The 24,797-nt window shown below is 41.4% G+C and overlaps 3 protein-coding genes across 8 annotated transcripts in view; 1 reads left to right on the forward strand and 2 right to left on the reverse strand.

Moving 5' to 3' along the window:
- On the reverse strand, positions 1-2,136 carry pbdc1 (polysaccharide biosynthesis domain containing 1). The gene is made up of 6 exons (XM_008423132.3): positions 1,985-2,136; positions 1,114-1,179; positions 984-1,043; positions 760-900; positions 398-509; positions 1-320 (listed from the first exon to the last, which is right to left on the reverse strand). Exons 1-6 carry the CDS (start codon positions 2,012-2,014, stop codon positions 229-231), a joined length of 501 nt encoding a protein of 166 aa, XP_008421354.1. The 5' UTR covers positions 2,015-2,136; the 3' UTR covers positions 1-228.
- A 778-nt stretch (positions 2,137-2,914) lies between these two features.
- Positions 2,915-19,554, forward strand: dmtn (dematin actin binding protein). 4 transcript variants are annotated; one of them, XM_008423135.3, is made up of 16 exons: positions 2,922-3,242; positions 8,701-8,748; positions 8,835-8,915; positions 9,282-9,425; positions 9,716-9,760; positions 11,827-11,935; positions 12,642-12,686; positions 12,774-12,908; positions 13,094-13,197; positions 13,979-14,084; positions 14,167-14,216; positions 14,314-14,359; positions 14,853-14,860; positions 16,163-16,228; positions 17,828-17,908; positions 18,397-19,554. In XM_008423135.3, the coding sequence occupies exons 2-16, from the start codon at positions 8,740-8,742 to the stop codon at positions 18,508-18,510; spliced, it is 1,143 nt and encodes a 380-aa protein (XP_008421357.1). In that variant the 5' UTR covers positions 2,922-3,242; positions 8,701-8,739; the 3' UTR covers positions 18,511-19,554. The 4 variants fall into 4 exon arrangements, with proteins under 4 accessions (XP_017163354.2, XP_008421358.2, XP_008421357.1 ...); XM_017307865.2 differs by lacking the exons at positions 16,163-16,228; positions 17,828-17,908; positions 18,397-19,554 and adding an exon at positions 3,421-3,673 and having other exon boundaries at positions 2,915-3,242; positions 14,164-14,216; positions 14,853-15,043; XM_008423136.3 differs by lacking the exons at positions 16,163-16,228; positions 17,828-17,908; positions 18,397-19,554 and having other exon boundaries at positions 2,916-3,242; positions 14,164-14,216; positions 14,853-15,043.
- Positions 19,555-22,425: 2,871 nt separating this feature from the next.
- ppp3ccb (protein phosphatase 3, catalytic subunit, gamma isozyme, b) overlaps positions 22,426-24,797 on the reverse strand; it is a 36,370-nt gene continuing 33,998 nt past the window's right edge. For 2 of the 3 annotated variants that reach the window (XM_008423139.3, XM_008423137.3), the window contains one exon: positions 22,426-24,002. In XM_008423139.3, coding sequence (XP_008421361.1) covers positions 23,818-24,002 — 185 coding nt within the window. In that variant the 3' untranslated portion in view covers positions 22,426-23,817. The remainder of the gene's footprint in view (positions 24,003-24,797) is intronic. The other variant, XM_008423138.3, reaches the window with a different exon arrangement.

Genomic DNA, 24,797 nt, shown 5'->3' on the forward strand with positions numbered 1-24,797 from the left:
TAAACTGCTTCTTATTTATTCCAATTACCAAGAACTTTATATTTTTACACACAGTTCCATCTGAACTGAGCGCTGGATAAATCTTAAGAGGGAATATAAAAAAGCTGGATGGTAAACGGCGCTGAGCCGACTGACAACATGCAATGTCTGCTCAGCGCCTGCAGTTCATCTGATGAGGGCGAGCAGGTGAGACGGGTCCGTACTGGTGTTTGCTGGTTGAACTGGAGGTTAGCTTTTTGCCCGTTTGGATGTGAACACTGTGTCGTTGTGGCCTTCTCTGTTTCGGGCGATCTCCACAGCAAAGAACTGGACTCTGGTGGCTGAAATCACCAAAAACACGATATTCACTTTCTGCCTTGAGAGACGCCGTTTGGTCCACTGAGACACTCCAACTCACCAAATATGGTGTTGTCCTCGCTGTAGTCCTTCTCACAGTCCAGACGCAGCAGGGTGCCGTAGTTGAAGTCCTCCACGATTCCCTCAAACTGGTTGCAGAAGGGGCGCCAGGTCTGGGCGCAGCAGCAGTGGGACGACGTTCATATTCATCGGTTGGATGAACAAGAAAAATCAATCATGCAAATCTCATCAACAGTTATTATTCACTTTAGATTAATATTTCTTGTTTCACTGCAGATGTTATGATCCCTGGAGTCTCATGTTTATTTATTTTTTTTATAGAATGTCTTTGATATGACTGAGAAACGGACTGAGAACCCTGGAATCCTCTGGAACATTCCGCTGCAGCAGAACCAAACTGACCTGCTTGGCCTCGTCTGACTTCAGGTCCTCCTCTTTCAGCCGCTTCACATCCAGGTCTTTGAAGGTTTCTCTGAAACTCGAGTAGATCTGTTCGTCCACCTTTGTCAGCTTCAGGAACTTGGGATCGACGGATGAGATGAGCTGAAAGAGAAGGAGAAAATGTCGGAATCTGGAAGGGAACGCCGCAGTATGATGGGTTCTTAGCGGGGCAGTCGGATCATTACGTTGAAGTAGACCTCTGCGTGGTTGTAGGCCTTCATCGCCCACATGACTTCAAGCCGGGGCTGAAAGAGCAGAAAGGTGGATCAGTGTTTCACACACACATCCAGTCTGGATCTGACGGAAGACACTCACGTCATTTCCGTAAGCTTCCGCCGGCAGAGACAGAGCGTGTGCAGCCGCCGAAGCTCCGTCCACCCCCTGGAAACAAACACACACACTCATACACACACTCCTGTTTAGATGGATGCAGCAGCCATAGTGGAATCAGAGTGTGTGTTTCAGTAGTTGTGATTCTGTGTGTGTGTGTTTCCTGGACCATCAAGAACTTTAAATTAATTGTATTGCCACCAGTGCACAGCTTGTCTAACACTGCCAGCAGTCTGACAGCATATGCAGTGGAATGTATAGAACACGGGGCTTTGTTGTCATTCAAATGTCACTGCAAGACTCCAATAAAAGTAAATCAAAGAAATAAAAACAAAAACAGAGATGGGAATGCAACTTGTAATGCTGAGATTACAAGTGTATCTGAGTATTCCCAATTTGGACTGCTTGGGACAGCTGGAAAAATATTTTTCCAGAGAAGAAGAGGGGAATACTGGTGGGAGCCATGGGTGGGACTGCTGCTCATCTGAAGAAGTGGGCTCCCTCCCAATTTGACCTAAAACACCACAATGAAACCAGTGGAAAAACCATCCGAGAACCACTATGAAGCCATTATGAAGACCAGAACACTGAGACGTTGGACCTGTGATCAGGAAGCTCCTAGCTTCAGGGGAAACGTCCTCTGAATCTGGACGTGCAGTTCCTCACAGACCACTGTTTGTCTGCTTGTCAGTCTCCACACGTGTTTTCGCTAATTCTCGCGGTTCTTCGCTTAAACTCGCACCCTACTGTGTTTTTTCCACACAGGGACTCCGCGTCCTCTAACCAGGATCAGCTCACAGACAGACACATCACACACAGTACATGAAAACACAACAGGTTCTGATTAAAGTCCTACCAGAGCTGCTAGTCCCTCATGCGACGCCATCTTATTCCAAACTAAGATAGTCTATATGGCTAGATGTATTACTCCATGTGTCGGGCTAAAACCGGAGTTGTAAAACACTGTCTTTAAATTAGGACAGTGTAATATTTATGTGTTATAACAGTCTTCATCAAGCTGCCATAAGTAGTCCTGTTAAAAGTCTATTTAAAAATCCAGTTACTGGAGTGAGACATGTTACATTGTTCACTTGAGCCTTTTCAGCCACAGAGTGAGACATCTGAACGTTTTAAGTCTTTGTGTTAAACTATGACACTTCGTGACGTCACAGGTTTTCTTCTTCTATTCCGTTTACTGGCTCTCTCCCTCGCCCCCTATGCCATTTTTTTTCTCTCTCTCTCCTCAACTCTCCTAATGCGCTCCCTTCACATCTCAAATTCAATTAAAAAATACTTTATTTATTCATATGGAAATTGCAGCTTGTTTCTAATCAGCCATCCGCTCCTTGTTTAGTAATCAAGTTCCCCAACAACTTATTCTCACTTACTAATTTTTGCTTTTCTTAAATACTTCTACATCAACTTAATGCATCTGGGTTCAATTAAACCTAACTTTGACTTGACAGAAGTAGTCGTTTGCATAATTCTTGCCAATCACTCCCCTGAAGCTATGCCATCCTGGGCAGAGAGCCATATATCCTAATAAAGGAGACCTTCAAGCTAGGTACTATAGAAAGTCAAAAGTGCCACTTTTATTAAATGTCTAGATAAAAATCACGCTGTAAAATCCCTTCAAAATGCCGTTTGAGACTATCTTCTGAATAGTGAACATTTTGGCATTCATTCTGGTCATTGAACGTTATATCAGGCGTCATATGGTGTCATGAGATTTTTATGTGACCTTTTTAGCCAGACTTAAAGCAAAAGTGGCTTTCCATAGAGTCCCACTGTTTGTCGCCTCACTGCTGTACGATGGGCTCGTCCCGTCTCAGGACATCCCGCGCAGGGACAGCAGCCTGGTGACGTAAATGGGCTTGAGCTGTGACTAGTGAGCGTGCTCGAGCTGCAGGAGGACGGAGCGCGTGCCCACAGGGGGGCATTGCTGCTTGTTCTCTTCCCCCCGTCAGCACATAGTGGACCGGCCCACGACAGAGCAACAGGAAAACAGCCTCCTCTCCTCTTCCTCTCCTCCTCTTCCTCCTCCTTCATCGCTCCGAGCGGCTCGGCTTCTCTGCTGGATGTTTTCGGTCTGAGCTCCGGGCCGCTGTTTCCAGGTAGGACCGTCTTCAGCCTCTTCTCCGTCTGTTCTTTCATCAGTCCTTCCTCCTCTCTCGTCACCCGCCTCCCCGCATTCCCGCATCCCGCACATGACCCGCAGCATCCTCCTCTCCTCTTATTCGCCGTCGTTTATCGCTGGAAAACAAACCAAATGGGGCTTGTTTGCGCGTGCAGGTGAAGGTTCCGGGCCTCGTGGCGGGGGTTCTGCTCGGGGATCAGGTGGACCGAACAAAATGAATTAAATGTGTCGAAACGCCACTTTAGCAGTACATCGCATCTAATTGTGAGGGGAAGGCCGTCACATGGGCTTTTGTCTGGTTCGAACATCTCCAGAAGATGTTCACCCTGCTGCTGCCATCACCAAACCCGCAGACCTGAGGCTGCAGCAGCGAGGAGCGGGATCCTTCCTGATGGGTTAAACTGGGAGGTTTGTGTAACTCATTCATGCTGAATTCAGATTTCAGAGGGAGGAATGATAAGATTACGGATTCAAAGAAATGGTTAGCGATCCCATTTCCACATAAATCTGCTTTTTAATATTTATTGTTTAAATGTGAAAAGTTCAGGAGACCTAAAAGAACAAAATAAAGAAATTGTTCATAACTATAAAATTTTAACCTTGATTTGTTTTCACTCAAAACTTTGAAAACTAAGATCAAAAGATCTGAAAATTGAGTGAAATGAAACATAAAAGCTGCAAATCTTTCTCACAAGATACCAAAAGAGTTCCTGAAAACACATCTAGTTCATTTCATTTTTTATGTATCAAAGATAGATCATATGCATTTAATTGTCTCAAATTTCATCTGTTTAACTTCTTCTAAAATCTTCTAAAATCTAAGCACAATCTAGATTGTTTTTAGATGAACACATTATCTAAAAAATGTGTTTAAACATTGTGACTGTGGATATTTGTGAAGCAGAATTGAAAGATTATTTGAACCATAGAGAAAAAAAATCTGTCCTAGACATATTTTAGTGCAGAGTTGAAACAGACAATCTTGTTTTAATCAAATTAAAAGTAACAACATAAATTGGTCTCAGTTTTTTATGCTGTGAAAACAAATGAAACATGTACAGATGAAGTGACTGTTTTTGGTGGATTAGAGGATTTTACTAAGCTTGGTCAGTATTCATAGATGTAATGTTGTGGGAAACATCCTTCCTGCCTGACTTTGTACATTCAGCCGGTCTCTTGTAAGTGTGTGTCCCATTATGGTGCACACACACCCTGAGCCGAGCTCCATCACTGGCTTTCTGGCAGCTAAAAGCTCTCAGTGATAAGACTATCAGCCGTACAGACACTCAGACTGCAGCTGCTTAGATCACTGTCAGGCACACACACACACACACACATACACACACATTATTACTCAGTAGTTTTGCCCACTTTACAGTTACCAGCTACAAGTTACTGTGCATTTATTGACACAAACATATCTTTGTTGCTTCACTTTTGGTTGTTTTAAACCTTGATATACAAAGGGGAAACAACAGGGGATCAATGTTCCTATTGATTATAGTTTGTTTAAACTAAAATCTTCTGCTCTGCAATGTTTAAAGAGGCCCAAAGACAGAGAAGCCTGCACAGAACATAGCCACCAAACACAAGGAGGCGTAAAGATGGTACACAAGAAGTGACAACACATAAAAAACTAAAAAATAAAAACGGCAATAAGCAAAACCTGATGGGCCTATCATGGAGCGAAGGGCGTGGTTCACTCTGGACAGGTTGCCAGTCCATCACATGCCAATGCAACTCTGCACCTCACACTTAAGAGAAGTTTAAAGATTCTAAGTAATACATGGATGTTTTTGACCGTTTCCTGTGGGAGTAAACCAGAGTACCCAGGAACATGCACAGGGAGAACATGTGAACACCATGCTGAAAGACCCCAGGCTGGGATTCAAACCCAGAACCTCCTTTCTGCAAAGGCCCAGTGCTACTACAAGTGCAGTCACATACACAGATCAAAGAAATTTATAATATTAAAAACATATTTGAAATGACCAAAAAGATACAGAAAAAGTGCTATGGAAACAATTCACCACATGGATTAAGTAGTGACAACAAAGAAATGACAGAAACAAAAAGTTACCCACAAAAAACAAACTGAGGAGAAAGATGCAAAACAGCTGCTGGATGTGTGTGTTACTGATGCTTACAGGTGTGATGTTCTGACACACAGTTAGGGCTGCCTGCAACCTACAAATATTATAATAATCCACTATTCTATCAATTGTTCTGACAATTAATTGATTTATTGGACTAAAAAATGGCATATACCACAGATTTTTCATTCAACAACTTATCCCTTTAATAGAAATACATTAAAATATGCAAATAAACAAATACCTTTTTCAACAACAAAATCAACATTTTATTGCCTAAAATGCATCAACAGCATTCCTTTAGTGAACACTTGATCATTGGTAGCAAAGGATGCATCTACAGCTAAAATATCACCATGTGAAACACTCTGGCATTTCTTCTGAAGTTAACATGTGGGGCTGATCTGGTGATTTTTTTTAATTAACTGATTACTAACTGGACAGGAAAAGGTGTTTCTTTTTCTTCAGAATTTGAACCAGGTGAAGTTAAAATTCCCAATTAATGAGTTCAGAAGACTCAGGACATCCCGCGCAGGGACAGCAGCCTGCGCGGGATGTCCGCGCAGGCTGCTGTCTGTTTTTATTTTTAACAATTGAGTTAAAAAAAAAAAAACACTAAGGTTTTTTTTTTAACTCAATTGCAAAATGTAGATGTTTTAGTACAGTTTTGGCTTAATTACTCCTCTGATGTTATTTTTTTCAGCAAATGAGTGTTTTGAGTTTGCATCTGCCAGTTAATGATTAATTGATTGCTAAATTAATTAATGATTATTTAAAAAATGTATTCATTCATATTTAATGCAGTTAATTGTTCCAGCCCTGCACACAAGCTAATTATTTTTCATTTTTATGCTAACCTGAGCTAACATTGAGAGTTTAGCTTTAATCCAGCAGTTTCAGATGGATTCCTACTCCAATAGTCAAATAACCTCCTTAGCATCAAACACACCTTTTGTTTCTTTCCTCCTCCAGCTCTTCTTCTCCTGGTTTAGTGTTTGTTTATGGAGGTGCTTGTTCACCATGAAGTGTTGTGGTATTTTGGACAGAGTGTCTGGTGAACGATGCTTCCCTGTCTGCTCAGGTCGGGGTCAAGTGAGGCCAGCAGGGAGCTCCTCTCTGGCTGATACCTCAGCAACTTTGGGCTGCAGACATGAGCTGCTGGATGCTGCTGGCTGTGTTCCGTCGTCCCTCTGGAGGGAGGAGTGTAACCACAGCAGTAACAGTTGAGGAGCGCCTGGGCGTTGGCCTGGCTGGAGGAGCTGATAAACAGGAGGGGAGGAGAGAGGCAAATGAAAAAAGCTGCTTCACAGGAAGTCTGGAAGCTTTAACCCCTCGGCGAAGCATTAGCAGACTGGCCCTCATGTTCTTAAGATACAAGGTGTAGTTACTGTGAACACAGCGCCCCCCCCTCCCCCCCCCACCCGCTCTGAGCTGTCCCTAGAGGAAGCTCGGATAACAGTCAGCCCTGAAACTGACTCAATGGCGTCTCAGCCTCCTTGCCCCGTTATGTCCTTGTTCACCTCAGGGACAGACTGTCCATGTGAATATGAAGGTTTGAAACTGGAGTCCTGGTTCTGTAACACTGCTCAGATGGAGCACAGCATCCACTAATGCTGCTTAGCAAGGCATTTAGCAATGACTAATGGATGGGTTTGTGGCAAGATTATAGAAAATATTGTTGAAATTTTAAATTCTTTTTAACAATCAGAACATCACTTCAGTGTTTTACTTATAAGAAACTAAACACACACACGTCATATTTAATCCTGTTAGGTTTTGCCAACATTATGTGTCTTACCCAATGGCACATCAACACGTGGCAGGAAGAACCTGGAATCAAATGCCGACTCCCCCACTGTGAAATAAACTTATGATTCATGTAAAAAGATTCTAGAAAATGATTTATGAATTATTGATCTGATCATGGTTGAGAATAAATAATTCTGTGTTTTTCTTCTATCTGTTAGCTAGTTGCTAAGCTAAACGTAAAGGAAATTACATGTTAGGAAATGCAAATGAGAGCTAGGGGTAAGTGATGACTCACTAGGTAACGCCCTCTTTGGGGCGTAGCTTAGAAAGAGGCTAACAAAGCAGATCACAAACTGTTCTTGGGTGCCATTTTTGTCTTGTTAGCTCTTAAAGGTAGCACGTGAAATGGACCATCTGTATTTTGGTATTAATAAATGGAATTCATGAATTCAACTCACTGACTCTTCTAACTTCACACATCAAGAATTTTTATTCTTGATGCCACCAAAATCGACTGAAAATTTCAAAATCTTGCTATGTGAACCAGCCATTAGCAAAAACTCTGAATCTAGTTGAATGTACTGGCAATACTTGCAATTAACACGCTCACTTCGTGTGACTAATTCTGATTCAAAACCAATATTCTGATGCCTGATTAAAACCTGAAGGAGTAATGAAAACTGGTTCATTGGTACAGTTATAGCTTATATCTTAAGCTGAAGCTGTACCATCCACCTCTGGATGGAAATTGCCTGCGTTGTAAACAGCCATCCTTCACTGCAAAGAGAGAATAGCTGATCTGAACGAGACTGTTAACGTGAATTCATTATTTGGAAGTGTGAGCAACATGGACTGAACAGCTTTGTTCACTATCTCCACTGCCATTGCTAAAACTACAGGCAAACTGCAATTATAAAACAACGCAGAAAATCAATGTCATTGTTCACAACTTCCTCTGTTCACTGATTGGCCCAGTTGAAATTCTTCTGGAGGAACCCAGGTCAATGGGAGAAAACCCAGGCTGACCACTGAAGTGAGATGAGAATTGCAGGACAGTAATGACCAGGATAGAGTTGACGTCTTTCCTGGTTGAAACATGTTTGGTAGTCCCTGAAGTTGTCCACTGTGATGTTCAGCTGGTATAGAATGTTAACCCTTCTTCCACTATTTTTTTCTTCCCCCCTGACAAATTATAAGGAAAGGAATCAAACATGGATATTCTCTGCTACAACTAGTCAGCCAACCTTTCAATCAGTCTTTGTCATGAACACATGGTGTCTTACATGTGAACGCATTCTTCTAGCACGAATGGTTTTAAGTAACTGTGTCTCTATGTTGCTTTCTGTTTTTGGTTAAAAGCCAGGCTGTTTTACTGTTGGATAACAGCAGAGAGCTTTTTAAAATCCCACAGCTGATGTTCAGCTGTTTCGTGATAAGAAAAAGAAAATATCGTTAATATGCTTCTCACTCAGAATCAGGATCTAGATGAGTCAGTCCAGAACTCATTCATGCTAAAATGCCAGACTCTGGTAACATGTTGGGTAAAAGGGAAGATGTCACTGACTCACCGTCTGTCCTTCTATCCTCCCCCAGCTGGTTTAAACTGAGCAGAAGGGCAGTCTCTCTACAGCCATGCAAAAGGTAATTCATTTTCCTGTATCATCAGTAACAGTTAAAAGGAAAAAAAAATGTTTGGGACATCAGAATGTTTCTGACTGTTCTTGCAGGTGGAGGGACGTGTAACTCCTGTTAACCTTCCATCATCTAGGGGCCCGAGTGCTCCGGGGTCTCCTGCCACTGGCATCATGGTAAATACAACACAGACATGTTGCTTCTTTCATTTAGAAAAGTTGACATCTCTGTCAGGTTTCCTTTGTGTGCAGGATCTTAGTAATGCAACATCAGGCTTAGTTCTGGGTTTCGTGATAAGAAATGCTTCATAGCCTACCTGAGCTATCTCAGAGACTGTACACTGCAGACCTAATGTTATTCAAAGCCACTCGCATACAAATTGTTGTTGTTGCTGAAATTCCTCTATCTTCTGTCTGCAACACATTCCTCTTACTAGCAGTGAAATACTCTATGTGTGTGTGTGTGTGTGTGTGTGTGTGTGTGTGTGTGTGTGTGTGTGTGTGCGTGTGTGTGTGTGTGTGTGTGTGTGTGTGTGTGTTTAGGCTCGTCTGAATGACCAAATGGTTGGCTACAAAGACCTTGCAGCACTGCCCAGAGATAAAGCCATCCTGCAGGTGGAAAGACCCGACCTGATGACCTATCAGCCCCACCTGAGCTTCTCATCACTTGACCCGCCACGCAGAGAGGTACACACACACACACACGCACGTACGCACATGGACACACACACACACACACACACACACACACACACACACACACACACACACACACACACACACACACACACACGCACGCACGCACACACACACACACACACACACACACCATTACATGGGTAGCAGTAATGGGAGACCTGTTTACCTTGCATGCATAAGTACACTTAGACTGCTCTACACCTGTAATGTTTCTTCAGGTTTGGAGAATTAGTACCAGAGTACTTAACCATTAAGTGGTAATCGTTTTGTCTTTGCAGCGCTCTCTTTCCCCTCCTGCCATGTCTCCCTCCAGGTCTCCTGAGGTAGGATCTGCTACAAGCTGCTTAGATGCTACAGTTTATGTCTTCCTCTGATGTGTTTGCTTCAGATTAAGTCTTGAATTGTAACTTTTTTGTTCCCACTGTCATTACTGTTTTCTGCCTTGAGAAGTCAATGGGTGAGAGGCAGGATACACCTTGGACAGTTCATCTCCAGACAGCAAACCATGCATGCAGTGTCTCAGTGATCATTTATTGTAGTTAATGTTTTTGAACTGTAAGGAAAAACCTGGAATTCCTAGAAAAAAATGAATGTGTCCATGAGAACATACAGCAAGACCCCAACGTTGATTCAAGTTCAGGACTTTTTTGTTGCAAGACAACTATGGCACCATACTGCGCATATATACATAAAATATTTATAATTATATCCACACAGAGATATTCAAATTTCTGCACAGTGTGCTGGCTGTTTGTTTGATTGGAACTGTTTGGGTATTCTATACCCATAAGTTTAATTTCCTGATGTCAGCCAGTTGCCATCCTGTGCAGCAGATTATACTTCAGTAATGATTTCTGTTTCTCCTCTGCTTTAATAGTTTGTTTATGTTGCCATAGACTGTGTCTTAGCATTTCTAATCCACTCCAGAAATATTTTCTTGCTGGATGGTGTCTCAGATGTTCTCTCAGCCATACCTGATGCCAGCCTCCTGGTTTTATTCAAAGACAAACCTTTCATAGAATTTCAAAGAGAAAAACTGTTACTTTTTGATACCACAGGAAATGTTTTATGTTTCTTTTTTGGGGTAGCCGAAGGGTTACTGGTTTCTTTTGTTGCTTTAGTGTTAAGGATCTGTCAGAGCTGTTGGCTCAATTATTTTCCTTCAGTAGTTGGTACCACAGTAGATCGGAGAACTGTGTGGTTCAGAACTTTGCAAGTAAGAAGCACATTCTGACATGGGAGCACAAACCGACTGTCAGATTACCATAATAGCTCTCCGTGTTCGTGAAGCTAAACAGATGGCAGTAGTGTTAGCTTTAGCTTATGTCATCTGGTAGGCTAAGTGCTTCACTGTTGCAGATGCAGCTTTATTGACCTTTATAAGTTGCTGTAGCATTAGCTTGTAGTACTGCACAGTCAGCACGTGGCATCCTTCAGAACTTTATTTTTTCCTGTTTGCCTCCAAGAAACCTCCAAACACATAAATATTTGGCTTCATTTTAGCCTTATCAGCTAAATAGGCTACTATTTAAATAGTAAATAGTAACTCATTTGTTTTTGGGGAGTCTGGGGACTGCTTTATAAATACCTTATTATTTTCTAGTAAACTGACATTTTTACCATTTGTTTGTAGAAACTGAGTTTTGACAGATTTCTTCTTAGTTGTCTTGATTCTGTGCCTCTGCAACTCCTGTTGGTTCTTGTTGTTGCACTCAGTCTTACTGCATGTAAATTAGTATTTTGGTAAAAATCTGTTTTGGTCATTTTGTGATGTTTCACACAGTAGATGACCCTCTGGAGACCCTTCTGATATGTCCCACGCCTTACTTGAAGGTCTAGCCCTCAGTTGTTTGGTCGTTTCACTCATTCAGATTTTTTTCATCAGATTCTTCAGCATCAATTGCTGCTTTGTGTTGCTCATAAAAAAATGTGGCACTGATTTGCAGTTTGCCTGGAGGGCCGGGAACTGAAGCAAACGGGAAAACATGACTTATGTTTTCCATCAATAGAGCTCTTCAGTCCATAGTAACTGTTACTGCAATATATAGTATAACAGCACTTTTATTTTGGAGCTGAGCATCATTCTCACAGGAATGTGTGGAGATTTCCACAAGACTTTTGAACAAATTCCACCACAAATCATTTGTGTATGAATTAAAAAGAAAGAAAAGTTGTTATGTTTTTTCTTCCAACACCATAAACCAGTGTAAACAGGTCTGAGTTTTGTGTCAAAGTGTTGGACACTTTTTGTCTATTAGAGATGTTTTGAATTACCCAGAATACATCTGTAGTATTGTACTGTAGCCATCCTAGCCTGTCCATGGATATTGTTTCCTGAAACTGGAGAGAGTTTAATCTGTGTTTAATCTGATTGCTGCTTCCTGTTCAGGTGAAAGGTCGCAGAGCAGAGAGCGACAGTGGCTCCCCTGGAGGATCCACGCTGCAACTGCAAGCAGGTCGCAAGATAAGCACCAGCCTGCAGCATTTCCATCGACCAGGTAATTAGTGCGCACACACAAATATTCACACAAACACACTCGCACAGACATAATAAATGTGGCTATTTTCTGGATTCCTTGCTGACTCCATCCAGAGAACATCTGCAGTGCTGTCTTTGGTTAAAGATATTTTAGCCCCCACACTAAATGAAAGACAACCTGAAATAAGTGGTATTACTTTAAGTTGTTGGGCCCAGCAACCCAGAGAGACGTCAAGTTGAGTCGTGTTGAGTCAGGTCCAATTCCATGCAATGGTCGAAAGGGATGAATGTGTATAAAACCCTCAATATTCATTAAAATGCTAACATGAGGTATAAAACTGTAAAAGCCGCAAATACACACTAGAAGGACATGTTGTCTTCTTTGATCCTGGAAATTTAAATCTTACATTTAAACCTTTTTTTTTTATGAGCATGCAGTTCCTCTGTCATCCACCATGGGGCGTTGCAGCAACTTCCCATCACAACTCTAAAGTAAACCCAGCTGCAGCTAAACACTAAAGACAGTATCAGTACATTCAATGATTACTTTTTTTTCTAGGTAGAGCTCAATAAATGAAATATATGTTGTTGTTTTAACAGTTTAATATTTGTTTAGCAGTTCCTACTGACATGTGTGTGGTGTTAATCAAACACTCCTGCTACCACAGACTGTAAATCTGATAAATTTGATAACAGAAGCTGTTCTTCTTCTCTTGAACTTCCAGATAATGGCTCCAACATCTACAGGAAGCCTCCGATCTACAAACAGGGTAAGCTCTGGGTTCTCTCCGTCTTTTTTCTATGAAGCGGTTGTTGTTGTTGCTGCTGTTGTCACTCAGATGCTGTTTGCCCCACAGACCTTAACAAACCGTCAGAGGGCAGTGGGGTCATTCAGTCTGCCAAGTTCCCCGCTGCCCAGCCTCCAGACCCCAACCAGCCCTCCAAGATTGAGACAGAGTACTGGCCCTGCCCACCTTCACTGGCTGCTATGGGTAACACACACACACGCACGCACACACACACACACACACACACACACACACACACACACACACACACACACACACACACACACACACACACACACACACACACACACACACATACAAAATACACACTTATCATTCCCATAGTGACCACTCATGGTGAGCATCTTTAACAATGATGACCTTCACAGAGATTGAGTGGAGGAAGAAGAAACTTCAGGAAGAAGATGAGTTTGAAGACGTGACAGAAGAAGAGCAGGAGCAGCAGGAGCTGCAGGAGCAGGAGCTGGAGAAGGTCTGGACCCATCCTGACTGTTTACATTTTAAGTCGATTCATTAGACCTGATTCTTTTGTTTGTGTTTTGTTTTTTTTACAAGTGGAGAATCAATGTAGAGCAAACGATAACTTTTAAAAACAGCATTTAGGTAGAAAATATGGAACTTTCACTGTGAAAGATATAGAAACATAAAAAGTATTGACTGTTTTGACTTTCTTGCCATGCTTAAATTCTTTTAGACCATTCTGGCCTTTTGTGGAAATCAGAAACAGTCAATGGCAGCTTTAGCTGCACAACCAGTTCTAATGTTTGGAAGAATTTTTAATTTTTTTATCGCAGCAGTATGCATTGTCTTTCAGACATAACTGAAGTATTAGTGTGTGCACTGTTAATATTTCAAAGGACAGCAATGATGCAGTGTTTGGTAGGATAACATATTAGAAGTGTCATGCATGCCAACAACATAATTAGCTGTTGGCTGGACGCTCACTTTTAGTGGCCAAGATTCTCTCAAAGGATTCTGGGAACAGTTTGATGAACTGAAGGGAAAAAAGAGACATTATTGCAATTGCATGTTTCAGCCTATATGTATAATTTTGACTTGGATGAGTGAAAATCCCCAATAACTTCCAGCTTGTGCCTCAAACTGTTGTCTTAAGAAATGTTGAAAAATGTTGAATCCAGGCTGCTGAATAATAACCCTGGAAAATAGCAGTTCAAAGGCTGCGTATGTAAACTTGTGAGCAGTGGTGGACGTGTTCTGCTCATCCTCCACCACCGGCTGTGTTCTGTCTGCAGATCAAGTCCAACCTGGGCCGTCTGATCCTGAAGGAGGAGAAGGAGAAAAGCATTCACATCAGGAGGAAGACACAGTCTCTGCCAGACAGAACACACATGCACAGCAGTGAGTCCATCGGTTGTCTCACATGTTTCCTCTCCAGCTGAAGAACCGGTCAGACCCCACACTGTTTCCCTCTCCTCAGCAGGTGTGTCAGCTAGTGCATCAAAGTCTCCGTCCCGCTCCGCCCTGACCAGAGTGAGTGTTACTGCTGGCTTTCAGGCCGGCAGCGTCAGACATCAGCCTCCATGTTTGCTCCTGGTATCCTGAATGCTTCCTGTTCTGCTGTCCTTAGATGCAGTCGGCAGAGTTTTCTACAGATGGAGATAAAGGACGGCCAGGTGGGAGCCTTTTAGCACAACCTGAACACAACAGCAGTCCAATCAGATCGTTTTGATGCAGAAATGGACCCTCAGGCGACATAGAGAAACCTCTATGTTGTCCATTGCTGCTGTTTGTGGATGTTGCTTCTGCATCAGATTTAAAAATACCAGAGGCAAATACAAAGGTGGACTTATGCAAGTAAATAGGAAAATTACAATTAATTGGGTTAAAGTAGTAGCTAACCTTTGAACCACAAACTTTCTAAGGTTTGTAAACCATACAGATTCCTTCTACTTCCCAACTCTATACTGGTTCATATTAGATTATTAGTGGTTGTAACATATCCATACTATATATGGACAATATATAGAGGTGTGAATACTTTTGCAAGGAACTTTATTTAGATGGGAAGTTTCAGGAACACTTCTTGTCCCAATGAATCTCTGTGATGATGACTTCCTGTTCTCAACCTCTCTGTGTCCTTTCTCCTTCTGTCCTGGTGTCCTGCAGCTGCTCAGGTAAGTGTGTGTTCATGTGTGTGCTTATGTGCATGGCCATGTCAACGTCCTGCTGCTGACCTGCTGCACCAATCTTTTCACACCATGTTTCTGAACCACTTCTAAACCAGTCTGAACCCATTTGGCCAGCTTTTAATGGATGGAGTATGAGAGAATACTTAAGATTAAAGAATCAACTCTTTACTGTTAAGATGTTCATTTATTTGGTGTATAAAGGTACATTTATTTATTGCTTCAATTTAACTTTTCAGTCACTATTCCTTTTTCTAATTGAGTAATCATTTATTTACTATGTTTTCAGTTCTTTCTCAGCTTTCTGTGTTTCTGTCTCTCATGTTCAAGAGAAAAATGTAGCTAAGATATGTTTTTATTTTAGGCAGTAAAGCAAACTTAACTTTAGGACTGAAACAATTAATTGGATTAATCGGATTAATCATGATAATGATTGATTTTTGAAATAACCGTCAACTACTTAAGTAATTGATTAATCATTAACTGGCTCTAAAAATGGTCATTTCCTGAAACAACGCATTCAGAACAGTAATTAAATCAAAACTGTACAAAAATACATACATTTTACAAAAACCTATTTTTCTGTAAATATGTTCTATCTAGAACTCCTCAAGTGTCAGTTTTAGTTTCACCTGGTTCAATTTCTGTAGGAAAAAACAATCTCCTATCAAGCACATTTTACTATCCAATTAGTAATTAAGCAATCAGAGAAATAATCACCAGACCAGCCCTACACTGTGTCCAGTAGAAAGGCCTGAACTTCACATGTTTGCTGCAAATGATCAAGCGATGCTAAAGGAATTCTGTTATTGCATTTTATACAATAAAATGTTTTTTTTTTTAATGAATTGAATTATTTGCATCTTTAAATTCATTTTTAACATTGCATAAAATATGCTTACATGAGTAAATGAAAAATCTACAGAATGTGACAATTTTTTTCTCAGATTAATTGTCACAGCAATATCAATTAATCAACAGAATAATTGATAAAGCAAAGGACTACTAAAATAATTGTTAGTTGCAGCCCTACTTAGCTTATTTTTGGGTAGCAACACAAGCAATCGTTCTTTTACATTTAAATTATGATATGAAACATTAAACAGGAGCTGCAACATGCAGTCTGGAGAGGAACTGCAGGAAACTACAGCTAACCTTCAGCTTTAGCTGCTTCAGGACCTAACAGGAACCTAACAGTGTGACTCTGCTCAGCTTCCTCTGACGTGCTCTTTGTGTAGCTCATATTTTAGCAGCTATTGGACAGGGTGTGTCTGAAATGTGTGTGTGTAGAATGGAGAGAGCCGGAGAGATCGCATGGATAGAGGGAATTCCCTGCCAAGCATCCTGGAGCAGAAGGTGAGACCTAATGAAAGGGTTAAATCCAGACCAGCCTTTGGGTCTGTGTTCATGAACACTGATCTCAGAGCCAGCTCCAGTTATTAAGGCTTTTACATTTTAAAATGTAAAGTCACTTTACCAGCAATTAGGAGAAACAGGAAACAAATTTGTATCTTATTGGGTGACTGGTGGAATGAAATTCAATAACTGAGAAGATGGATATGATTTCACTGCCTTCTAAGAAACTAAAAGTACAAAACATATTTCTTACTTTGAGTTCATTTCTTTGGAAAAAAATTAAAAAGAAACTTAACGTGTTTAAAGGGAAACAAGTTAAAAAGTCAAGGGAACTACATTTCCATAATTTTCCTTCGCCTACTGATGGAAATGTAGAACTTATAAATAATAACTAATACTTATACATACACGCACGCACACACACACACACACACACACACACGCACACACACACACACACACACACACACACACACACACACACACACACACACACACACACATAATACAGCACAAAAAGGTTTAAATATGTTGTCAGGTTGCAAACATGAACTTATTCCACTGAGATTTGGAGAGTGTCTGTGAATATTAACGTCCTGCCACAGCAGTGACTGCAGGCTGGATCTAGATGTGGACTTTGACTAGCTCGTCCTAGCATAAGAATATCATGGGAGTACCTTCTGCATTAGGAGTTCTTCTGTATGTCCATCCATCTGTCCATCGGCTCTGACCAGCTTCCCTGTTTCTGCAGAATAAAAGCATCCCCACAGCATGATGCTGCCTCTATCATGTTTCATAGTGAGGATGGTAACAGTTCAGTCTCCTTTGAGCAGACCCCCTTCCTCCATATGCAAACTACCTTCAAACAACTTTTATAAACAATATATTTTCTTTACATATTTGTTAAAACTGTCACCATGTCTTCTCAACACAATATAAAACATAATCTATGAAAAAGATCCAACTCCTCCACTTCCTTCCTGTAGTCCTTATGCCATCTGCAGAGATTCACCACTCGGTCAGATACGACCTATCAGAGCCAGGAGGAGGGTCTTAGCACCGTCAATCACTCTCATTTACCCTCTGCTCAGAACCTCCCCCCTGCTCTCTGCTAGGCTACAGCTCAGGCTATTTAGCATAGCCACTGATGATAGTGAATAAATTTCCAGTAATGGTCCACCATTAGCAAATAGTGCATCTAGTATATGTGCATGATTGACAGCACTAAGGCCCTCCTCCTGGCTCTGATTGGTTGTTTCTGATGGAGTGGTCAGTTTCTTCAGACAGTAGTAGTCGATCAGGGAGGAGGTGGTGGAGGAGTTTTTTTTTCACAACTTGACGGTCTCATATTACACTGTGGTGACAGTTTTCACAAATATGTGAAAAGCTGATTTTTTAAACATTTTTATAAAAGTTTCATCCTGCAGCTTTAATGCCACTCCATACTCTCCTGAAGTGGATTCAGCCATGTGTCTCCTCTGATACAGAATTAAATCCCATTAAAACACACTGAGGTTTAGCTTCAGTCATGTTATGCTTCCATTTTGACTGTATTAAAGGAAAGCAAATGACCGGCTGAATGTTCTGCTCTTTGTTCAGATTTATCCGTATGAAGCCCTGATTGTAACCCACAGAGGGCGCTGTAAGCTGCCCCCTGGAGTGGACCGGACACGGCTGGAGGTGAGCATCTGCCTGCTGGGGGCAGCTTAGCTTGTGAGAACAAAATAAAATGAATCAAACAGGGGTGTTCAAAGTGTGGCTCCAGGGCCATTTGTGGCCCATGAGACAATTTTGTTTGGCCCCTGACCACAACTCAAGAATGGTAAAAAAATAAAAATAAAATTTGCCAACAAAATAGAAAACAATTGATGACCCAGACCATTTGGAAACTGTCAGTTTTCAGATTTAAGGCAACAGTCTGGAGCCCCTTTAAAGTTGTGAATCTTTAATTATATGCAGATTTAATAAAAAATGTTGTTTATTGTTGCACAGATAAAACAAATTAATTTTTGCTTTTTTAAATGAATGAATTTAGTGACCCCCTCGTAGTTTAAACTGACCGGTCTTGGCCTCCAGGGCTAAAGGTTTGGATGTGGATTAAAAGTCGTCCTGCTCGTCCGCTAGCTGAAGGCACCTTAACCAACTCTGGGTCCTTCCTGTCCTGACAGAGGCATCTCTCCCAGGAGGAGTTCCAGGAAGTGTTCGGGATGCCCATCGGCGAGTTTGACCGCCTGTCGTTATGGAGACGAAACGAACTGAAGAAAAAAGCCTCGCTTTTCTAACAGGAAGTGACCTAATTCCCAACCAATACTTGATGAAGCCTCTCCTCTGCAAGGAGGAGGAGCCAAAGAACAGGCCATAACGTCAGCTATCCAATCAGCAGATCAGCAGACCCCCCAACTAACAGCTCCCATCCCTGGAAGACTGGATCAGAACGTCTGATGACGACCAGTTGTTCTCAGATCTAAACTTAAGTGATGCTCTGACATGTTACCAGTACTGCACTTATAACCACCACTGCTTGCAAACCATTCCTACCATATATCCTCCACCACCACCATCATCATCATCATCATTGTTAATGTGACATTTAGTCTCACAGTTACACTTCCAGAGGTCCCCATCTTGAAGAGAGATCAGCCGTTATCTGTACTGTGAAGCTGCTGCTAATCTGTGGGTTGAAAAGAGGCCGACTGCTGACCAGTAGCTGCTTCCTACAGGAGTCCCTCAGTCTGTTAAACCTCCTTCATGTCCATCCAAGACCTATTGTTGTGTGTTACACTTACTTTCCTTCCCCATAGTTCTTACTGTGTCAGTTATTTCTAAAGTGGTACTTTAAGAGTATTGGGGGGTTTTATGCCTGGAGAGGCAGCTTAACGTCTTCCTGCACATGCTTGAGCTGGCATCACTTTCTTATTTTGCCATGTATGTTGGCATATCTAAAGTTCAGCCTTTCATGGGTCAAAACATGAATAAATGAACATCAAGTCCTTTCTTGTGTATAAAGGAAATATGTTGCCACTGTTTTGTATAGAGTGTGTGTTAGGATGAAGAATGTTACTGCGTAAGGACTGCGTTGTATAAATTGTCAAACATATTATTTTTTCCGTACTTAATGAGTATCTGACCATCTTAGGATGACGTGTAATGTTCTATAGTCAGTAACACCACAATGATTATGAGCTGAACTGATCAGAAAGTTGCTTAACCTGCCTTCCTGTTGGAGCTACTTTGAAGATCCAGCAAACTGAGACTCTTCAGTACAAACTGAGTGTGTGCATGATGTAACATGAGATCAAGTCAAATTATTAAATGGATAAGCTGTATTGAGTATAAACTTATTTAACTTCTGTACAATACATGAATGGTGTCTCAGAACTGTGACTCTACTATCATGAAATATTGTTCAAAAATGTAGCAAGCTGGTTGAACTGTACTAGATGTGGAGAGGTGACTGTTGTCCAAGCTGCACGTCTTCATACACCATAGATATGGGACAGTGTGATGGATCTATAAATCAGAACCACAAATCATGACTTTACAGGAAAATCCTACAATTTCAGATTTTTTACACAGGAACCACTCCATCTATTTATTGATATTGAAATATCAAAATATTCTAATGGCTTTCAGTACCATTTATTTTGAGGTGTTAGTTCTTTCTGATCATCACACTTTAAAAAACAGGAGGAGGAAGCAAAACAAACATCTTAAGGCATTTACTTGTAAAGAAAACTTACTAATAATGAGCTTCTGTTGAATTACTAAAAATCCTAAGATTCAAAAGTTTAGTTTTTGTTAGTGAGCTTCTTTAACTTCTAACTTATAGATGTTGTTGCTCTGTTCTCTCGGTTCACTGAGCCAGCTGCTTCCTGTTAGCATGTGAGGACCTCACCCAGCCCTGCTTCTTTCTTTAACTCAGCTTCTGAATTGAATAATATTCAGATGAAACCTGATACACATACATACAAGGAGAACCTTTTGGAGTTTTATCATACAGTCAGAAATGACCAATTCGATTGGACTATTTACGGTGTTTCTATTAGGATACGAAGTGTTTTCTGTTAGTAACATCCAGAACATCAGTGGGCCATTCTGACTGGTACTTCAATTAGTATAGGTATGCTTTAATTTGACCGTAACTATACTATTAGTAGTAGTGGTGGTAGCAGTGTTAAATGCATGACCCTAAAGCTAAAGACAATATTCTGTAGCCAGCCTAATCCCAAACATTGACACATTAAAACAAGCTAACTTGTTGTCCAAAGCTTAAACCATTAAGGACTCAACTTTAGAAAAGGAAGATTTTTTTTCTCTGAATAAAAACAATGGCCTTTAACATAATGCAAGGTATGAAGGTTAGGAGAACATTTTCAGGAAGGGTTGTTAGAAAGTTGGCTGCGACCTTGAGCAAATGTCCCTGAATGTTTTGGAGGAAAGTAATAAAATAAAATGTTTGAGAGACAATAAAAGAAGGTTTTTTTGTTGCCCTAAAGTGAATATTGATAGTGGAAGAAAAGTTTCAGACTTCAATGCTCAGTTATCCTTCAGTAGCCTTTCCTAAATGCTTTCTTTTTTCTTTTAGCTAACACTCACATTAGCTCACCAGGATAGTGTCTGTCTTCATCCAAACTAAGGTTAGAACTGAACAAAAGAACTGAACTGGTTCACAGTTTGAGAGGGAATAAGGAATGGGTGGAAATCTACTTCCAATTTAGTTGTAATAGTAAGACTTTCTCTGCCACATTGTAGTTCACAGGTAATCCAAAAGAGGGCAATCTAAGATTTAAAGAAGCCATTCTGCCTGTTTGAACTCACATGAAACTGGAAGCAGCTTCATGGTACCAGTCCAGTCTCTTCCTGATCCAACTCTGACAGCTTCCTGCGCTATAACTTGAATAACGGCCGACTGAAGGACATTTCACCTCGTTCAGTAGCCAATAGTGAATTTATTTATTTCAGGCAGCTTTATTTATAGATTGTGTTTTTACTGTGAACCATTTTGTTGGAGACTAATCCTTTTTTAATGAGCACTGATGTTAGTATTCATCACATTAAAGGGGCGGTTTTTGCTCATTAGGGTGTCACTGGTACCAGTAAAGGACACTGTGCTCAGTTTGTGTCATGTGACTTGAATAAATCTGTTGGACTGAAAACTTGTTTTTGGTGTCCTTTAATTGTGTCAGGGTCAGTAGCTGAACTCAGATCACGTCACCTAGATGAGTCTTCTTCACAAGTCCTATCACAGACACCAGATGGTTATGTTCAAAGCTTCAGCATTTTTCTGACTTGTTTTAATATTTCTACAGAGCATATTTATTTTGGACATCTTTTTTTTTTTTTTTTTACAGTGCAGAATGTTCTCAGGAGAACCGTCAAGCCTTACCTGACTGCATAGACCACAACATAACATTTGTGTTTTAAAGATTTTTATGCAATGTTGGAATTTCTGATATAATGAAGTCTGGATTTTCATTAGTTATAAGCCGTAGTTCTCCAAAAAAAAAAAAAAACTGACTGCATAATGAGACACTACTGTCATCTTTGGATTCACATCTCTGCTGCCTCAACGTTCCATCCTATTATAATTGGTTTTTCAGACGCTCTAGAAAACAGATGTCAATCAGAAATGTCCTCAGAGTTTTGGTTGTGGCCGAACGCATCGATAAAACAAGAAATCAAACAGTTAAAATATAAATAATCAGCTGTCTCTGCATTCCATGAGTCCTTGAAATTATTTTGACATCAAGTTGGACTGTAAACAGATGAAAACTGCTTTGATTTGACTGATGAAATTATATTTAAGAGCATAAGTTAACCTCAAGGTTTAAGTCCGTCTCGAGCCCAGAAGGCCACATATGTAGTCATGGCAACCCACATCTGGCCCGTGGGCCTCAAGTTTGACACATGTAGTTTAGAACCTGTTGGGTTCTATGCTGTTGTAACCGCTCTGAATGTGCTTTCTGATCCCTGCACAAACACACACACAGATCTGATGTTCCCAGTGTGTGTGGTTACCACAGTTTCCAGACGGTGATCAGGCTGGGGAGCATTGAAACGCCCCCGCACTGTTCAAGGTTTCACCATGGTGACCTTCCGCCAGCTGCGATGCAGAGGCTCCGTGTTGCTAGGAGACACGAGGGTCGGCAGGTAGAAGCAGAGGATTCACACACACACACACCCACACACACAAGAAGGATTTTTTCAGTTTTTTTTATTGAATGGAGTGAAACGTCTACATAAACGAGGCCTTGCAGTACATGAACAAAAAAACAACTTAAATTTATCTGTAAAGAAAAAAACAATCTGAGACGCTCAGAGAGGTGAGGCGTGGCTCAGACCCCCGGCCCCTCCCTCCAGAATCCCACCACAGCCTGTCCAGCTACGCTTCATACCAACTGGGACCGGATCGTCGTTTTCAGATCGGTTTGGTTTAAAACTTTGGTTTTCAGCCACATAAGAGCTAATAACATTTACCAGAAAAACCTGAACTCATGTTAGGATTTAAGTTGTTTTTCTCTGTTTACTGTTAGATTATTCAGCCTCAGAGATTAATAAAACCTTTTACTATCTGATTGAATATACAGCTTCCCAAAATAAGATTTTTTAGGAATTTATTGAATTTAAAGGCCTTTCCTTGACATTTTAATATCAATTTCAAGAAATGTTTGGCTATAACAAGATTGTAAACCCACTTGAATATTTAATAGCTGTAAATTACATTTTTAAAATGTTCCCAAGTTTTTCCAAATCAAAGTTCTTCTTTAGAATAATTATCTCCTAATAAACCTCAAATTCCATCAACGTCTTTAAAAAGTTCCACCTTTATTTTGAAATCAGAAATGAGATGGAAGGTGGAATGGACTGCAGGAAGACCCCATGTTGTCACAACTTCCAGATAAAGTCATGATTTATTCATTTCATCATGATTTCACTATTTTCTTTTTCCACAAATAAAAACATTAATTTACTTCTAATGATCAGTTTTAGTAAGCAGATCTCACTGTCAGACTTCCTGCAGACCCCAGCAGGTCTTTCTGAGTCAGAACGTAGCGGAATGACCCTTTAGCTCCCACATCTCTGTGCTGTACAAAAGAAACCCAAAAGAAAAACCATCACATTGAAAAGCAGGAACAGTTAAAATATCCATATACAGTATAAATGTCAATACTTGCTCCATAGAGCTCAGTCACACTATTGTTGGCATAAGAAAACGATGGATGTGTGTGTGTGTGTGTGTGTGTGTGTGTGTGTGCGTGTGTGAGGACAAACACAGCATTTGAATGAGCAGCACCCCCCTCCCCCTCCCCCAATGGTAAAAAAATCAAAACAAAAAAAACAACAAAAAAAAAACAGAAAGAAAGAAAGACAGCTGGCACAGAGGTGTGGTGTGGAGTACCAGCAAGCATCCAGTCCTGGTCGCTTTGAGATTTCCTCGGTTCAGTCTCATACTATGATATTTACTCTATGAGAAAATAAATAAGCACTCGGACCGGACCGCCTCGCCCCCCCCTCCCCCAGCAAGTTGGAGGCCAAGGGACAGGAAGCAGGGAGGGACAAACGAGGAGAGGAAGAGAGGCCTGGGGGAGCTAGGCCTGAGCGTTGGTGCCGTTCTTGTCGAGGGGCCCGGTGCCGGCCGGCAGGTTGTTGAAGGAGGCGGGGCCCTCGTTCTGCTTGCTGTCGCGGCGCGGGGGCATCCGCTCGTTGATCAGGTCCAGACCCCGAGCCTCCTCAAAGCTCTGGATCTTATGCTGAGGGTTGAAGCCTTGGATGGCTGCAGGGAGGGAGCAGTCCGTTAGAGAGGCACTACCAGAACCAGAACCAGACATAGTACCGGCAGCAGAGTCAGAACCAGTCTGAGACTTGTACTGGATCAGCAGTAGCCATGTTAGGAAGGTCAGAGCTGACAGGTCAAAGGTCAGCTCCAGACTGCCGTCTCCATCTGTGATTAATCACTAAGCTGAACTTTATCTGCATAACACATAAAAATGAACGTTTTGGAAAAAAAAAAGCTAAAGACTTTGTTTCTCCACTTAGCGCTGCAGCTACAGCACATCCCATAATACTGCTGCTCCAGAAGCAGACGTTATTCAGACGTCTGCTGCCCATCAACATGAACAAAGTGCTGTAAAGTGACCAAAAGACAAACTTACTTCATGAGCAGACAAAGACAGCATGGAGGAAATGAGAGTCAGTTTCATTAAACACGAATTTTACATTCAGCTCCTCTGTGCTGTTAGAACCTGCTGCAGCATCTGGAAACTTCACTGACCTCTCCCATCAGAGAAACATCAGCTCTGTTCTCTGAGCCCACAGTGATCACTGACATGGCAGCGGGTTGGAGCAGCTCTGCTGCGGTGGCTCTGACAATCCTACCCTCTGGTTACGGTCGCCGAGCGGCTGGATGGATGGATTTTTGCTCTCACTTTTGGACAGCAGGGATGTGTAACCATGGCAACAAGCAATCGTTTCTACAACTGGGAGCAGCTGATTGGCATCTCAAAAGCTCAGTAACACATGAAGTCTGAAAATGAGGCTTGGTGGATGCAGAGAGAGAGAGACTGTCAGT

The sequence above is a fragment of the Poecilia reticulata genome, chromosome 12 (assembly GCF_904066995.2).
Source record: "Poecilia reticulata chromosome 12, P_reticulata-male-v2, whole genome shotgun sequence".
Taxonomy (NCBI): Eukaryota; Metazoa; Chordata; class Actinopteri; order Cyprinodontiformes; family Poeciliidae; genus Poecilia; species Poecilia reticulata.